Source organism: Sapajus apella, unplaced genomic scaffold, assembly GCF_009761245.1.
Source record: "Sapajus apella isolate SASKATOON/1434 unplaced genomic scaffold, GSC_monkey_1.0 scaffold153, whole genome shotgun sequence".
Classification (NCBI taxonomy): domain Eukaryota; kingdom Metazoa; phylum Chordata; class Mammalia; order Primates; family Cebidae; genus Sapajus; species Sapajus apella.
The window spans coordinates 761270-779989 of NW_022437093.1; the positions used below are offsets into that span (position 1 = coordinate 761270).

The window sequence follows — 18720 nt, forward strand, 5'->3', positions numbered from 1 at the left end:
TGTGGACATGATTACACCAGTACACATCTTGTATATCAGAACTCAATGCCTGCCTAATGCTATCTTTGCAAAAGAAGATAAAAACTGGGTTTCAACCATACCATGCTGGCTCATATACCTACTTAATGTCTAGAGCCAAGTAAGTTGCTTACATATATGATTGCTGATGAAAAAAATCATTTGATGCAGAAAATTGAGCCAGTAAAACAAACAAACAAAACTCTGATAAAGTAACTCAAGATTCCTGAAATACAGAACCAGAATTCCTAGAATTGTAGTTTCCTTCATCAAACTTGATAGCCTAAATACAAGGCACTAGCATTGTTCTGTATGCCAAGACCCTACTGTTAATAAACGCCTACATTACTAGGAAAAACAGAGACCCAACAGATAAAAAAGACAAAATAAGTAATACAGCCCAATTATATATAATATGCTGTTGGAAAGTAGAAAATAACCACCTAACCTGAGGCACCCATATTGGGGTTAAACTAACACAATCTGTTTTACAGTCACATTTCAAGACCCCATCTCCCATCTCCTACATGTAATAAGCAGAAGACATCTGAGGTCTCTGCCCCTAAACTGGAACAGTGAGTATGAGCATGTTTGAATCAAAATCCACTGTGCCGGAGAGACAGATCGGAGGCCAGGGAACTTGTTAAAACACAGGAAAGAAAACGACCCTCGTGCACAGAGGATTACTGGCACAGTCCAACAGACGTCAGATATTTCTGCTGCTACTGGAGAAGAAACATTAAATAAAAATGGTATCCACAATCAGGCAGGGGAGATTATCAGGCAGTATGTACCTATATGGGGATCAGCTGTTTACAGTTAGTGTTTGTTCTGAATGAACTGGCATTTGTCTGGGTAGGTTGATGTTCGTGCGTATTAATTTTAAAATACTTTGAGTACTCTCTCTGAAGACAGGCGAACACAAATTATTGTGATAAAATGGAAGATGGTGCTAGGTTAAGATTAAGTAAACACACTACACCTTAACTGAATGTAACTAAAACCCCTGAATATAACTGAAAATCCTGGAAAGAATGATGAACCAGCAATCTGAGAGTCAGAAAAGAAAACAATAATGGGTAAACTGTGGAAGAAAACTAGAACTTAAAGTACAACCAATTCAGCAATGAGTTTCTTCCAGCTGTTTTTTATGTACCCCAAGCCCCAAGCCTGAATCCACATCCTGGAACTACACACCATGAACAAACACAAAGACACAAAATAAGTCTTCTCTTTCTGGTTAGAAAGTGTGAATGGAGGCCAGAAACGGGGGCTCATGCCTCTAATCCCAGCACTTTGGGAGGCCAAGGCAGGTGGACCACGGGGTCAGGAGATCGAGACCATCCTGGCCAACATGGTGAAACCCCTTCTCTACTGAAAATACAAAAATTAGCTGGGCGTGGTGGCGCATGCCTGTAATCCCAGCTACTCAGGAGGCCGAGGCAGAGAATCACTTGAACAAGGGAGTTGAAGGTTGCAGTGAGCCATGATCATGCCATTGTCCTCTGGCCTGGCAACAGAGTGAAACTTCATCCAAAAAAAAAAAAAAAAAAAAGAAGAAGAAAGAAAGAAAGAGAGAGAGAAAGAAAGAGTGGGAATGTGGGAATGGAGGGCATATGGGACTGAGAGAATGGGGGATATCCCCTAGCCCTTTCTTCTTTTACCTTTCTCTTCCAGCCCTGTCCCTAGGCAAGCCCATCTCACCACCAGCAGCTATAATAGCTGAGGAGACACATAAACCTCAAGAAGAGGAGTTTTTCTAACGAGCGGACCAGTGGTACAAGGATTGTGACAGAACTGCAAGGAGAAATAGACAAATCCATACTTACGGCTCGAGATTTCAATATTCCTTACTGATCAACAAGTAGAAAGAAAATCAGCAAGAATACTGAAGACTTAAATAACACTATCAATCAACTTGACCAGAATCACATTTATAGAACCTTCTACCCTAAAACTGCATAATACACATTCTTTTTAAGTGCACACAGAACAGTTATTAAAACAGATCATTTCCTGGGCCATAAACAAGTCTCAACAAATTTAAAATGATTCAACCTATAGAAAGGTTGTCCTCTGATCACAGTGAAATTTAAGTAAGAATCAATAAGAGAAAGATATCTGAAAAACTACGAATATTTGGAAACTACATCAAAACACTTCTAAAATAACACATGGGTCAAAGAAGAAATGAAAAGAGTATTTTGAGCTAAATGAAAATACATTTATTAAAATCTATGTAACATAACTAAGCAGTATAGAGAGATTTATAACACTAAACTCTTATGTTAGAAGAGAAAGCTCCCGTATCAATGACCCCAGTTCTACCTTAAGAAACAAGAAAAAGATAAAATTAAACCCAAACCACGCAGAAGAAAGGAATAATAAAGGACAAAATATAAATCAATGAAATAGAAGACAGGAAAGCAATAGAAAACAAATACAAAACAGAAACTGATTCTCTGAGATGTGTAAAATTGACAAATCTTGGTCCAGAATAATCAAGACAGTGAGAAAAAATACTCAAATTACCAGTATCAGAAATGAGAATGCTTTCATCACGACAGATTATACAGATATTAAAATGTTTCTCAACAAGAAACACATAATTTGAATAGTCCTATGTTTATTAAATAACTTGAATTCACATTTTAAAATCTTCCAGCAAATACAATTCCAAGCCCAGTTAGCTTCTGAGAAATTGTATCAAATGGTAAGGATGAAATAGTATCAATTCTATGCAATGTAGCTTAGGAAACTGAAGAGGAGGAAGCTGAAGTTGAAACTTCCAACTTATTCTCTGAGGCCAGCATTAATCTGATACTAAAACCAGACAAAGACATTAGAGAACAAGAAAATGAAAAGTCAGTATTCCATGTGAATATAGATGCAGAAACAATTCAAACTCTTAGCAAATCAAATACACCACCCATACAAAAACAGGAGACAGGTCAGACCTGACCTCCTTTAGAGCACTGCTTCCTACCATAATAGTCTATATCAAATAACTAAGGAAAATATTTATACCACATATTTAACTGATCAGGTTTTCTACTGGAGGTGAATGGCTTGGACATCAGCTACTTTGGATTCTGCTGAAGAACTGACAACATTATTCTAACATCTCCTTTCCTACACATTATTTATTTTCCCTGGAATTCCAAACTTTCTTTTGCTTATTATTTTATGTATGTATCACCAATTCAACCTTGGGACTCTCATCAGTTGTCTAAAACTTTTCTAAAGACAATTAATTATATCAGGTTTCTATCAATTTCATTTTCCTGAAGACTCTTCTGTAGACTTCTAACCCACTCCAATCTGAACTGCCAGCCCTCTATCCCCTTCTTTTTCTTGTCATTCTGAAGAATCTTTCTGCTTTATTGACTTTCCTATATCTTGTAATTCATTTCCTTCATTCAGCTGGCTTTCTTATTTTGATGGATCACATCCTCCAACAGCTTCTTTGAAAGTGCATAAGACAGGAAGATTGTTTTTGAAAATGTACATATCTAATTCTATTCTTATATTTGAATAATAGTATCAATGCATATGGAATTCAGAGATTGAAAATTATTTTCCTTCAGAATTTTGAAGATGATGCTTTTTCAGTTTCCAATGCTACCACTGAGAAGTACAAAGCCAACTCATTCCCACACCCCACTCCCGGCCTAGGACACATGAACGATCTGTTTGGCCCCAGTGATTTCAAATCTCACCGCAATGTGCTTTAGTTTGGATCTATTTTCATCCATTGTACTGAGCACAGAGTGAGCCTTTTCAATCAGGAAACTTTATGCTCTTCAGTTAAGAAAATTATCTTGAATCATTTTGTTGATGATTTCTTTTCCATTTTCTCTGCTGTTTCTTTTGACAACTATTATTTGAATACTGAAATTCCTGGACTGATCCTGTGATTTTTCTTAACACTACTCCATTTCTTTTTATAATTTTTGTCCTTTTGCTTTATTTTTTCAGATTCTTTCAACATTAGCCTCTGATAATTCTATGGAGTTTTTGGTTTTTACTAACAGAATTTCAATGTCTAAGAGCCTTTTTAAAAAGTCATAATATCACTCTTTTATGTACCTCTTTCTTGTTTCATGGTTATTTTCTCTTATTTCTGGAGGTAATAGTAGTTCTGTAATTTTGCTCTGCAAAATGTATGTCTCTCCAAGTTGTTTTATTCCATTTATTTTAATTTCTATCTTTCATACATTTAGAGTTTCTTCAAATATCTAGTAATCCTTGTTAGCTGCTCATATTTAAGAACAGCTGATTTGGAGCTAAAAAGCTGATCTGGAGCTTTGATACATGGAGTGATCTAACTGGCCTGTTTATTTCAGGAATCTCTGATGACTAAATTTCCTCTTTCTTCTTTTATCTTTCCTTTTTTTGGTCAGATTCCCCAGAAAAGACAGTTTTTTTCAACCTTCTGCCTGAAATCTGAAGGTCTAACTGCCAGTATTCTGGGAGCCCAATAGGAAAAAGAAGAAAGACAGCTAAGGTCCAATTCTCCTATTTTTAGCATGGAACTTCAGCCCTCAACTATGCCTGGTGTCTCCCAGGCTAGAGAGTTTCTGGTTTCCCCCCACCCCTCCTAAGGATAAATTTTGCTTTTGGCAAAGGTTAGGATGAGGAGTTCAGCATCTGCCCAGCTGACTGGTTAGGTGGTTTGGGGGGTAAGTCCCAGAAACCCAATGCTGCTTCATCTGACTTTCAACCAATTGTCATTTCATCTCCATTTCCACATATTATCATTTTGGAGCTTTCTGAGACCTTTTGAGGTTGTTTTGTTGATTTCCTCTGCTACTGTTAGAGTTCAGTTTTCAATTATTCATCTACTCTCCAGTTTCTAAAAGTGTGTTGATACTGTCTCCTTCTAATCCCTATTTACTGATCTTTCAGTGGGTTTCTGGAGGAAACAAATGTTTTATGCTCATCTCATATTTTACACCTAATAATATTATTTCTCATCATTTAAACTCATTATAGATAGTTTTTAAAATTTTTCTTTCTGGCCAGGTGCGGTGGCTCACACCTATAATCCCAGCACTTTGGGAGGCTGAGGTGGGTGATCACTTGAGGTCAGGAGTTAGAGACCAGCCTGGCCAACATGGTGAAACCCCGTCTCCACTAAAAATACAAAAATAAACCAGGCATGGTGGTGCATGCCTGTAATCCCAGCTACTCAGGAGGCTGAGGCAGGAGAATTGCTTAAACCCAGGAGGCAGGGGTTGCAGTGAGCCAAGATCGAGCCATTGCACTCTGCACTCCAGCCTGGACAAGAGTAAGACTCCATCTCAAAAAAAAAACAAAAAACAAAAAAACAAACAAATTCTTTCTTTTGAATAAAGAGATATTAGAAACAAAATCTCTAAGAAGTTAAGAAACATGCTTTTACTATCAATTAACCCTGACAATGATATAATTCCTGGTGACTTCAAATTAAGATCAGGTAGTTGTATTATGGGTCACAGAAATCCCTGGTTTTGTTGTCTGAAGTTTAGCTTTGTTAATAAAATTCAATTATACTCATTGATTTGAAAAATATTTTAACTGACAAAGCTCAGTGTAAATTAGATAAGCAATTTCACACATCTATATTTGACATTTCATAAAATTTAAGACATTTAATAATTACAACAATTTTAGTACTAATTTGTGCTAGTTTTATTTTTAGAGTTTTACAAATATAATCTCATTTTTATATCAAAATATGTTTACAGGGAAAATAAGAGTGAACAAGATAAATTCCAGACATATTCGTAATACATGCTTATTACTTAAGTATGATTAAATATTAGCAAAAGTTAAAATTTTCAACTCATATTATTTCTCTTTCTGTTCTGCAACAAAAAATTTTATAAAAATAGTACAACTCTAAAACCTGGGAAAAGCAAAGTTGGAGAAAAGAGGGACAAAATTATAGAATAAGTAAATCTGAGGCTTTAACAGGATTAAAAGTTCCACATTTGTAAATCTGAGCTTTATTTTGTTTTATGCTATTAAAGAGTCTTTGAAAACCAAACTCGATAAATAACTGCCTGAAATTTTATAATCTATTCACCAGTTTGGGTTCTCAATCAGAATTGATTATCTTTGAGATCAATTCATTCATTCACCATTTATTTAGTGACTACTATATACTATGTACTTATTACCGGCACTTAAGATACAGCAGTGAACAAAGCTATCACTACTCTCATGGAAACATCCATTCTAGTTTGAACAGAGAAAATAAACAAAAACCACCTCTATCATGGAACATCCATCTTAGTTTTGAACAGAGAAAATCAACAGAATAAATAAAAAGGTAGTAAGTACTATCAAGAAGAAGGAACGCAGAGCTGGTGGTCATGCAATGTTAAATAAGTTAGTTAGAAAAGGTCTAACTGGAGATTTCACTGACTCAGAATGTCTTTGGCTAATTTTAAAGTTGTCCCTTCAAAAACTAACCAGTGGCCTATGATAATAAAGTTTAAATAGGAAAGGAAAATAAGTTGGAAGATCCTAAGAAAATATAGCAACTACCAAGAAAAACCATTTCTTCTGAGAGAGAGCTAAGACAAAAAATATTATATTGAAATATAAAAAGCCAGATGTGATGATACTCCAACAAATGTTATTGTTATTACCATAATGCTTCAAAATTAAACTTTAATATTATTTAAAAAAACAGACACTAGACAATATTTAAATTTCTTTTATCATGAATAAATAATATATAGATTTTTACATCATATCATTTAAACCCTAAATGAGAAACTAAAATATCTAAACTATACCATGCCAATATCCTAAGTACCAGAAAGAAATATCTAACGTCATTTTTTGAAATGTAATAATCAATTTGATGAAAATTTACCTTGCCCAGAGCGGCTTTGGCGAGAGTCTACACTTGACTGTCTTCGATCCGGTGGTTCCTCGCTCCCTCCATCTGCATAAAATTAAAAAGAGCATAAGCAAATAGATAATGAGATTGACATAACAGTGTCTCTAACATTATCTACATATTAAAACTACTATATCAATCATTTATTTGCATTTCCTATAATCTGGATCATTAAAATATTTGAGGATTTTTCTCATATAAACTAATGGTTCTTACCCTTATTTTTGTGGGTTTACACTCCCCTCCAGAAGTATTAAGAAAGTGTAGGTGTTTTCTCCTCCCCCATATGTATACACTCTACTTTGCATATAATGAAGGAAAGTTATCAACACAAAAGTTCATTCACAAAATTCCAATTAAGAAGACCTGATTTAAAGCAATCTCTTAAATTAATTGCAGCTGCTTTTTCTATCTAAAGTACAGTACATCAAATAATCCCTAGGACTGTTTTACTATAATAAGAATTACATGTGTATGTTTTATAAGAGATAATCAATAAACCTATAAAAGAGATCACTAAAAGATAAAAACCAACTAAATCTTGAGTTTATTTTACCATAATTTTAAAAATTATATAGAAACAAATCCATTTCATTACATACATCTTTTTTAAGAAATAAGCAATACAGTATATTCCCTCACACACTTTAAGAAAAGCTAAAACAAATTTAATATTATATAAATAATTCCCACAATTTTATTACATAGAAACAGAAAAATTACACATCATAAATAAATTAATGAAAATAGGCACAGTAAAATAGAAATTAATACACTGAGTATGTAAAATATAAAAGATGAAGCTACCAGGCAAAATCTTTAACATAGTGGTCTATACACCTATAAATTTGTTATCAGTTTAATCAGATTAAAAATGCATTAAGGAATCAACAATTTCCTTTGTTCTGTCTTTCATACAATCACTTGTCTTATTTTTATCTTGACAAAGAAAAGGCATAGTAGCAGCTGTAAGCAGGTTTAATAAAGACGATTCTTGTTCTGTCATCTACTTATGCTCTGGTTTATTCTTTGTAAGAGAGCTCGTGTATTAACATTTATTGCTTTTTAAACAGATGGCCTGTTTTTTAATTCATTATTGATATAAAGCTTACTTTTAAGTATATTTATTATATGTGAGGTCTACTAATTCATGTATATATATCAACCATTCTTTATTTTGTAAAGGGCTGTTAAACTAGCAAGTGCAACAGCATTTAATCAATCGATTCCAAATATATGATGATAATACAAAATAGTAAGTACATTGGCAGGAAATATTCGTAACTCTTAGTCCACCGTAATCTAATAAAACACTTCACTAATTTAATTCGTCAGACTTTTAAAATAACTTATCACATAGAAAGTTATTCAAAGTGATGGGCAACCAAATCTTTTCTTCCAGTATGAAAATACTTTTAAAATACAAATCAGTTTAAATATTATTTTAGTTCTGCTGTTACCATATAAGTTACATTTGAATAAAAACAAACATGTTGACAAAATAAGATGCTATCTGAAACACAAATATGAGAAATTTTCCTTTGACATTATTGAAAAAATTAAAGCAAAAATACACTAATGAATTATCATCTCTGAATGGGTGATCTGCCTCTGTTGAAATTAAAACTTAATTTCTTTAATTTATACCCATTTAAAGGACATGTGAATGTTTATCGTCTTTCTTCTAAGTAAACAATTCTATAAATTATATGAATTCTTTTCAATAAGGCTCAGTATTTCAACTGGGCCAATTCAAATTATTAAGTTTTAAACCCTCTAGGATTCCTTCCACCTCACTCTCTTGTGAATTAATATTCAGTTATGTCCAAAAATCCGAGTTTTTTCTTTCTATAATGTATTTAAGAACAGAGAGAACGGCAGTCAACAATTACTACGTACTATCTGCCAGGTATTTCATATAGTTCATCAAAGCCCTATGAAGTAAAGACCTATTTCACAGATGAGGACACTGAAACTCATGGTGACTAACTGAAATCCAATGACAAGACCAGTAAAAGTGAAACTGGATTTTAACCCAAGCCTGTTTGACTCAATACATCGCTCTGATACTAATTTCTACCTAAATTAATTAAATATTTGAGTTCAATTTATGTTCCCATTTTATTCTTTTCTCAAAAAACAATGTTAAATAAGCAATAATGAGTAACTATAGCAATTCCTCCTTTACAGAATAGAGGCTTTCTAACAAAGTAGGTTATGAGGACTTAATCTTACAATATAATCTGCCTATTTGCTCCCAATATAAAATCCAAAGATACATTCTCTAAAGAAAAAAATGCTTTTCCCAAAAGCCAAGTTTGGTCTATCTATTCGTTCTACTAAAAGAGAGCTTCTTTTGACAATGAACTGGCCAAAACAAAAATAAAGTACCTCAGTAGGAATTCTGGTACACTGCCAACCCTATAACCCTCCCTCCCTAGGTCTATATTACTGCTCCTTTATTTTTTCTTTCTTTTTTTTTTTAAAAAAAGACTTATGATTTAAAAAAAAAAAAAAAAAAAATTTTAAAAATTTTTTTTTTTAGTGGGTTGTCCTTTTTTTTTTTTTTTTTTTTTTTTTTGACACAGAGTCTTGCTCTATCGCCCATGCTGGAGTGCAATGGTATGATCTCGGCTCACTGCAACCTCCACCTCCTGGGTTCAAGCAATTTTCCAGCCTCAGCCACCTGAGTAGCTGAGATTACAGGTTCATGCCACCGCAACTGGCTAATTTTTTGAATCTTTAATGGAGATGGGGGTTTCACCATGTTGGCCAGGTTGGTCTTGAACTCCTGACCTCATGATCCACCCACCTCGGCCTCCCAAAGTGCTGGGATTACAGGCATGAGTCACCACGCCCAGCTTATTACTGCTCCTTTCTAATGAATACCATTATTTAAGAAATTCTAGGGCTAGGCAAAATGATCGATGCCTGTAATCCTAGCACTTTGCAAGGTGGGAGGATCGCTTGAGACCAAAAATTCAAGGTTACAATGAGCTATGATTGTACCACTGAGCTTCAAATGGGTGACAGGGAGAGACATTGTCTCTTAAAAAAAAAAAATAAAAAAACTACTATTAAGAAAATTTAGCACATGACATTCTGTATTCCCATGCTTGAGTAACTAAAGTCCCTCTCACGCATCTGTTCCTTTCATCTCTATGAAATCAATTACTGCAAGCTTAGGTATATATGCTTTACTAGGAATTCAAGAAAAAAGCTGCTCTAATAAGAACAGAAATGAGTAAAACTAGTTCTTTCTAAATGCTTACAGTGTGAAAATACGCTACATTTTCTTTTTAGTGATAAGGCTAATGCTCATTACACTCATACATAAATTACTCTTATCAACTCAACTCCTTGAGATGGAAACATTTTTAACTCACCTATAGTCAGGCACAATGTTAACCTGCATGTGCTGTCACAGAAATTACACTGTGAGAACTAAGAACCCTGACCCACCTGGTTAATGTTTTTAAAAAAAAATCTTTAAACACATTTACCTAGAATAATTTGCATTTTAAAAAGACAGCCCTTATAGTAGTGTAGAGACTAGGGTGGTTGTTTTCAATACTGGATGAACAAACACATGTGGTTCTGTTCTAATAAAACTTTATTTATAGGCAATAAAATTTTAATTTCATAGAATTTATATGTCACAAAATACTATTTTTTTCAGTCATTTACAAATATAAAAACCATTCTTAGATTATAGGCCCTACAAAAACTGGGAGTGACCTAGATATGGCCAGTGGGAAATTACCCCTGATCTAAAGGCAGGGACATTGGTTTAGAAGGCTAATTAGAGCAATCTCTATGAAAATGAATGAATTGAATGACTTGAGAGTAAGACCAGGAAGGATGAGAAGGCAGCTCTGCAAATGATGTCTAATCTACCCTAGGGGCCATTGAAAGTTTAATGGCCCCATGGGCTCAAGGACTCTTTTCTTGGCTTTCTCTAGGTGATCCTTTGGGGAGTAAAATGTAAAATTCCCCCAAACCACCCCAAAGAAATGGAATACCTGACTGCTTAATTACATGTTAAATCTCAATCTTCTCTGTGACCAAGAAAGGCGCTCTGGAGGTGATTAACAGTGCATAATGCACTGTGAAAGGGATTCTTTTCCCCTTAAGTAAAGTTTACGGTTCTTAACTCTAAACATTGTTGAAAAGCACAATATCTAGATATGTCGTAATATTTCCTATTTTCATGAAAAACTAATGTGTATATCATTTTAGTCTAAATTTGATACTTGGGTTTGAAATCAAAATTAGATTTTGAATATTAAAATCCATTTATAAAAATTTCTGTAACAAGTATTTTACATAAACACTTCATGAGAGTTAATAAGGAAATAAAAGCAGCCCACCAAAATTTCTATTGGTAACCTATTTTCTCCAAATGCAGAATGAAAATAATGGCATGTCAAAAAAGACAGACCCAGGCAGAATAGAAGAAAGCAACAGTCCTCTGTAGATGACCTACTCCTTTTATTTAATTTGTAATCATTTATAAAAGTTTCCCTGAAAAAAACAAAATGGAACCCAGTAATCACTAAGACACCTGAGACAGATATCGCTAAGTTATTAGAGGAGATATGAAATAATACGCCTGTAAATGAAATACGAAAATAAGGAACTTCTTAGAATGTTTAATTTGTACTCTACATTTAGATTTTAAGGTAACACGAAAATGTGTGGGAATACATACTCATGTACATACAAATGTACAAAAAGTCAGTATGTGGCATAATAAGGCCCAAGTTTTAGTTCCATACCCTCCATTTTTAGATGAGTTTCTCTGAGTCTCAGTGTTTTTATCTGTAAAACTGAGATCAAAGTAACATTATCCTCTGAAGGTTGTTGTGAGGTTCAAATGAGCTAATATGTGACAGCACTTTGTAGTCTCTAAATTGGTGATTTTCAACCAGCAGCAAAAAAACAGGGACTTCTAGGGACATTTTTGGCTGTTACAATTAGAAGACTGCTACTCATTTCTAAAAGGCAGAGGCTAGGGATGCTGCTAAATATTCTATAATTCACAGGACTGCCTACCACAACAAAGAATTATCAGACCTCAAATTTCAACAGTGCCAATAGCTGAGAAACATGTTCATAATGTAAATGTTCATGAAAATCATAATTATATACAAATAAGTTACGTCTTATTGTGCATAAATTTCAAATATACAGAAAATACAGTAAAAAGTATAACTCACACTAAATACAGCAACTATCAAACTTTACCAAATCTTAAGATTTCCCATTACATCACTTTGTTTTAAACTAAAACACTACCAGTTATACACAGCTAATATTTTCATTATACAGTTTTCCAATACAATTTCCCTTCCTCCGTCCCTCCCCAAATTAACCACTACCCTATTTTAATATGTAAAATCATGTGTATGTTTTTATACTTTTATTACATATGTATGCCTCCACAAATGTTTATATTGCACAAGTAGAATGATACTATGTCATCCAGCAATGTGCCATTTTACTCAACATTTATGTTTTGAAATTTATCTGTGTGGACATTCACTTTAACTCTAGAAAGGTATTCCACTGTATGAATGTATCAGTTGTATCTACTCTCTTACTAATGAAGATCTAGCTTCCGAATTTATAATACTTTCAAGTCTGCAATGAACCATTTCCTGCAGCACATGTCTAATCTGCTTGTATGTAAGCTCCTTGTGCACATGTTGAAGATATACAAGTGAAACTACTAAATCACAAAAACTCTAGAAGAGCAACCAAATTTCTGCCAAAGACAGTTGCTTTTTTTTTAATTTCCACAAAAAGTGAATGTTCCCATTTCCTCACAATCTCATGAATACTACTCTGGTCTTTTTCATTTTTGCTAAAGAATGTGAACTGGTATCTGATTCTTGTTTAATGTGTCTTTCTCTCATTAATAATGAAGCTAAACATGTGTTTTACTGGCCATTTGGTGTGTGTATATTCTTATTTATATTCTCTGCCTATTTTTGCCACAACTTTCTGATCTGCATGTTTTCTGATGAGAAATCTACAGTCATTCAAATTGTTGTTCCCCTCTAGATAATGTGTTATCTCGGGCTGCTTTCAAGATTTTTTCTTTATCTTCAGTTTTCAGCAGATTGATCATATAGTGATTGAATGTGAATTTCTCTGTGTTTATCCTGTTAAGGATCCAGTCAGCTTCTTGAATCTGTAAGTTTGTGCTATTTGCCAAATTTGATAAATTCTCAGCAATAGGTTCTTCAAATATTATTTTAACACCACAGTTTTCCTTCTCTTCTTCTGGAACTCCAGTGGCATGAATCTAGACCTTTTGTTATTATCCTACAGATCCCTGTAGTTTTATTCCCCCTCCCTTTTCTCTCTGTTGTTTAGATTTGGATAATTTCTATGGCTCTGTCTTCAAGTTCACTGACTCCTTCTGCAGTCACCTCCATTATGCTACTTAACCCAACAAGTTTGCTTCTTGCTTGGGTCTTTATATTTAATATTTCTAAAATTTTCATTAGGTTCTTCTTTATATCTCCTATTTCTTAAGACTTTTTATTTTTCTATTCATTTCAAGAAGGTTCACATGATTGCTTATTGGAGCATTTAAAAAATTTTTCCCATTGGGAATATATTTATTATTTTTAATAAAATAGGGTGTTTATTTAATTTCAAATGTGAGAGAGAAAAATTTAAGACTTTTCAGGCTGAAATATATTACACTTCAGAAGCGAGGCACCAACTGTTATAATAACAATAAATGGTTTCCTTTTATTATTTTACTCCATAGAGAAGCATTTTTATAACAGTTGCATTAAATTCTTTGTCAGATAATTCCAATATCTTGGTCATCTCTTGGAGCTGGTATCTATTGTCTTTTCCCTTGAATAATTGATATGTTCCTAGTTCTTTGTGTCAATTTCATATGTAATTTGTATGTCAATCATTGTATGTAATTTTGGTTGTATCTAGACATTCTGAATGTTTTGAGTTAGGAAACTCCAAGTCTTCTTTACTACTACAGGAAATGTTAGTTACATTTTTCAAAGCCTTTGCTATTCATATCTGTACTGCCTGTGTACCCCAAAGTGGTCATTCAGGATGCTGGGTAGTGATCTGTTAGTTCAGTTTAAAGTCCATGGCATGACAATTAGGACCAAACTGATACCTGTGAAGCTCAGGAGTGAGTCCAGGAGCTCATAAAAACTTAATGTGGTTGACTTTGAGGTGCCCCTCACTGCAATCTTTTCAGGCTTTCTAGTTCCCTAAGATTCCTCTTTTGGTGTCCTGACAAAACCAGGGGCTATAGTAACCTTGCTCTGCCACGTATTTCATGAGTGTATCTGTGTCTGGAGCACAGTGGTAGTAAGACAGAAAAAAAAGCTTTCATTAATAATCTAAAGAATGTACCCTTGTAGTATAGTTTGAAGTCCGGTAGTGTGATGCCTCCCGCTTTGTTCTTTTTGCTTAGAATTGACTTGGCTATGCGGGCTCTCTATTGGTTCCATATGAAGTTTAAGGTGGTTTTTTCCAGTTCTGTGAAGAAGGTCATTGGTAGCTTGATGGGGATAGCGTTGAATCTGTAAATTACTTTGGGCAGTATGGCCATTTTCACGATGTTGATTCTTCCTAACCATGAACATGGAATGTTTCTCCATCTGTTTGTGTCCTCTCTTATTTCGTTGAGCAGTGGTTTGTAGTTCTCCTTGAAGAGGTCGTTTACATTCCTTGTTAGTTGTATTCCTAGGTATTTTATTCTCTTGGTAGCAATTCTGAATGGCAGTTCATTCTTGATTTGGCTCTCTTTAAGTCTGTTATTGGTGTATAGGAATGCTTGTGATTTTTGCATATTGATTTCGTATCCTGAGACTTTGCTGAAGGAGATTTTGAGCTGAGACAATGGGGTCTTCTAGATATACAATCATGTAGTCTGCAAATAGAGACAATTTGACTTCCTCCTTTCCTATTTGAATACCCTTTATTTCTTTTTCTTGCCTGATTGCTCTGGCTAGAACTTCCAATACTATATTGAATAGGAGTGGTGAGACAGGGCATCCTTGTCTAGTGGCAGATTTCAAAGGGAATGCTTCCATTTTTTGCCCATTCAGTATGATACTGGCTATTGGTTTGTCATAAATAGCTTTTATTACTTTGAGATACGTTCCGTTAACTACAAGGCTACAGTAATCAAAACAGCATGGTACTGGTACCAGAACAGAGATATAGACCAATGGAACATAACAGAGGGCTTGGAGGCAATACAACATATCTACAACCATCCGATCTTTGACGAGCCTGACAAAAAGAAGCAATGGGGAGCAGATTCCCTGTTTAATAAATGGTGTTGGGAAAACTGGCTAGCCATGTGCAGAAAGCAGAAGCTGGACCCCTTCCTGACACCTTACACTAAAATTAACTCCAAATGGATTAAAGACTTAAACATAAGACCTAACACCATAAAAACTCTAGAAGAAAATCTAGGCAAAACCATTCAGGACACAGGTGTAGGCAAGGACTTCATGACCAAAACACCAAAAGCATTGACAACAAAACCCAAAATAGACAAATGCGACCTAATTAAACTCCACAGGTTCTGCACAGCAAAAGAAACAGTCATTAGAGTGAATCGGCAACCAACAGAATGGGAAAAAATTTTTGCAGTCTACCCATCTGGCCAAGGGCTGATATCCAGAATTTACAAAGAACTAAAACAGATTTACAAGAAAAAAACAAACAAGTCCATTCAAAAATGGGCAAAGGATATGAACAGATACTTTACAAAAGCAGACATACATGAGGCCAACAAACATATGAAAAAATGCTCATCATCACTGGTCATTAGAGAAATGCAAATCAAAACTACATTGAGATACCATCTCACGCCAGTTAGAATGGTGATCATTAAAAAATCTAGAGACAACAGATGCTGCAGAGGATGTGGAGAAATAGGGACACTTTTACACTGTTGGTAGGAGTGTAAATTAGTTCAACCATTGTGGAAGACAGTGTGGCAATTCCTCAATGACCTAGAAAGAGAAATTCCATTTGACCTGGCAATCCCATTACTGGGTATACATCCAAAGGATTATAATTATTCTACTATAGGGATACGTGCACACGAATGTTCATTGCAGCACTGTTTACAATAGCAAAGACCTGGAACCAACCCAAATGCCCATCGATGATAGACTGGACAGGGAAAATGTGGCACATATACAACATGGAATATTATGCAGACATCAAAAATGATAAGTTTGTGTCCTTTGTAGGGACATGGATGAACCTGGAAACCATCATTCTCAGCAAACTGACAGAAGAGCAGAAGATCAAACACCGCATGTTCTCACTCATAGGCGGGTGTTGAACAATGAGAACACATGGACACAGGGAGGGGAGCACTACACACTGGGGTCTGTTGGGGGGAAATAGGGGAGGGACGGTGGGGGGTGGGGAGTTGGGGAGAGATAGCAAGGGGAGAGATGCCAGATGTAGGTGATGGGGAGGAAGGCAGCAAATCACATTGCCACGTGTGTACCTATGCAACAATCTTGCATGTTCTTCACATGTACCCCAAAACCTAAAATGCAATAAAATGAATGGAAAAAAAATTATGCCTTAATATACAATAAACAGTATATAAAGATTTTCTAATAGATTATCCAGAAACAATAAAATCCACAATAATAATTTTTGTATTCCAAGCACTTGAAAAGGTATATATTTAAAAATATGGAAATACATGAAAGGAAAAATTTAAAAGGGCTCTAACAGGAGTTTTTCACTGAATAGGAAAGGCATTCATGTATTAATATTAGATCATGCTTAAGAGATTAAGAAATACTTTGAAAGTAATTCTGAGAGTTTCCATAATGAAATGATTGTATAATTGTGTTTTTTTTATTTTTTTAATCTTTTGAGACAGGGTCTTGTTCTGTCACCTACAATGGAATACAGTGGTGTGAAAATGGCTCATTGCAGCTTTGACCTCCTGGGCTCAAGTGATCCTCTTACCTCAGCCTCCTGAGTAGCTGGGACCACAGGTGCACCAGGACACCTGGCTAATCTTTTTTTTTTTTTTTTTGGTAATTTTTGTAGACAACACGGTCTCACTATGTGGCTCAGGCTGGTCTCAAAACTCTTGGGCTCAAGCGATCCTCTTGCCTCAGCCTCCCAAAGTGCTAGGAGTACAGACATCAGCCACTATGGCCCCAATAGTTTTTTATTATAGAGACTATAATTCTTATCCTTCCCAAATTGAATGAAACCAAATTAATTTTTCATTCTATTAGACTTTCTTTCAGTTAATTATATGACTGATTCATGTTGTTTTACAGTGATAGCATTAACAATCATTATGTAGAACCTGTCTATATATATGTTGAAGATTACATACTCAGTAGATGTCCTGCATCTTTAAAAGCTCACAATATAGATAAAAGTCCACAGATTTTACACTTGTCAGACACTGATGGAAGATATCTTAGTTAAGAACTCTGGGCCATCAAAAAATTATAAAAAGAATTGTGAAAAAGTAGTGGCAATGGAATAATTTTAGGATCTTCCAAAATTCCAACGTAAGTATTATCAAAGCATCAGAGAGTAAAACAACTACCCAGGAACAAGAATTACAATACTGCGTAACAAGGTGTGATATTGTATATACCTATATAGATATATACATACATATGTCTTAGTCCCAGTTCCTGACACAGGTCTCTTAATCCTTTGGAATTTCCTGGGTGATGAGAGTGTCTTTTGTTCTAATGTGTTAATTCTTGGTGGGCTCCTGGATGGGGGCTGGTCACCAGAAAGACCAAGCCATGATCAGAAGCTAGGAACTTTCAGCCCATGATCCCCCACCCTCCAGGAAGAAGAGAAGGGCTAGATATTTAGTCAACAGTCCAACATGCCTATGTGATGAAACCTCCATACGAATTCTTGAACTACAGAGTTTGGGGAACTTCTGGTTTGCTGAATATGTGGACAGTGGTGTGCCCCTAAGGAGACATGGGAGCTCCAGGCTCTTTATCAATTCCCTGCCTTAAGCATCTCTATTATCTGGTTATTCCTGAGTCATATTGTTTCATAATAAACAGCTAAGTATGTGTAAAGTGTTTCCCTGAGTTCTATGAGACATTCTAGCAAATGCTCAAACCTGAAGAAGGGGTTGTGGAGACCCCCAATTTTTCTGCCTGTCAGAAATACTAGAAACTCAGCAACTGGCATCTGAAGTGGCTGTCAGGTTTGTGGGATTTGACTTTAACTCTAGGTAGCCAGAATTGAATTGAATTATAGGACATCTGATTGGTATCCTTAGAGAAGTGAAGAATTGTTTGGAGGGGAAAAAAATGCCCCCACACATCTGGTCACAGAAGTGTTCTGCATGAAGAGTATAGTAGAATACTACTGTTGGATTTTCCTCTGTACACAAGGTATCCTTGCAAACCCTAAAATATAAATGGGTAGAGCTAAGAACAAACAAAACAGTTAGAGACCTGAAACTTAATGAGTATCCACGTGAAACAAAATGGGTGGGGGGAGATGAGGGGGTTGGGGAGCAATAGGGTGTATGAGAGACCACAAAACTGGCAATCACTAGAATGCAACTCACTGGAAAATACAGAGTTAATTTGATAACAGCAGTTGACAATCAAAGGTGTGTGCGCACTCTAAGAGCAAATGAGTACATGGGACCTGCAGCAGAAAGTTCAGAAGAGGCTGGGCCAGTTTAGCCAATGTGTACTCTTGAAACTGATCTACCAGGCTAGGGCTCCATGCTAAAAATAAAGTGCTAGAAATGGAATAAAAATTCA

At 35.2% G+C, this 18720-nt stretch overlaps 1 protein-coding gene across 7 annotated transcripts in view; it reads right to left on the minus strand.

The window, feature by feature from the left end:
• TANC2 (tetratricopeptide repeat, ankyrin repeat and coiled-coil containing 2) overlaps positions 1-18720 on the minus strand; it is a 435131-nt gene that overhangs the window by 308401 nt on the left and 108010 nt on the right. For all 7 annotated transcript variants that reach the window (XM_032266054.1, XM_032266053.1, XM_032266051.1 and 4 more), the window contains one exon: positions 6887-6958. In XM_032266054.1, the coding sequence (XP_032121945.1) occupies positions 6887-6958 (72 nt within the window). The remainder of the gene's footprint in view (positions 1-6886; positions 6959-18720) is intronic.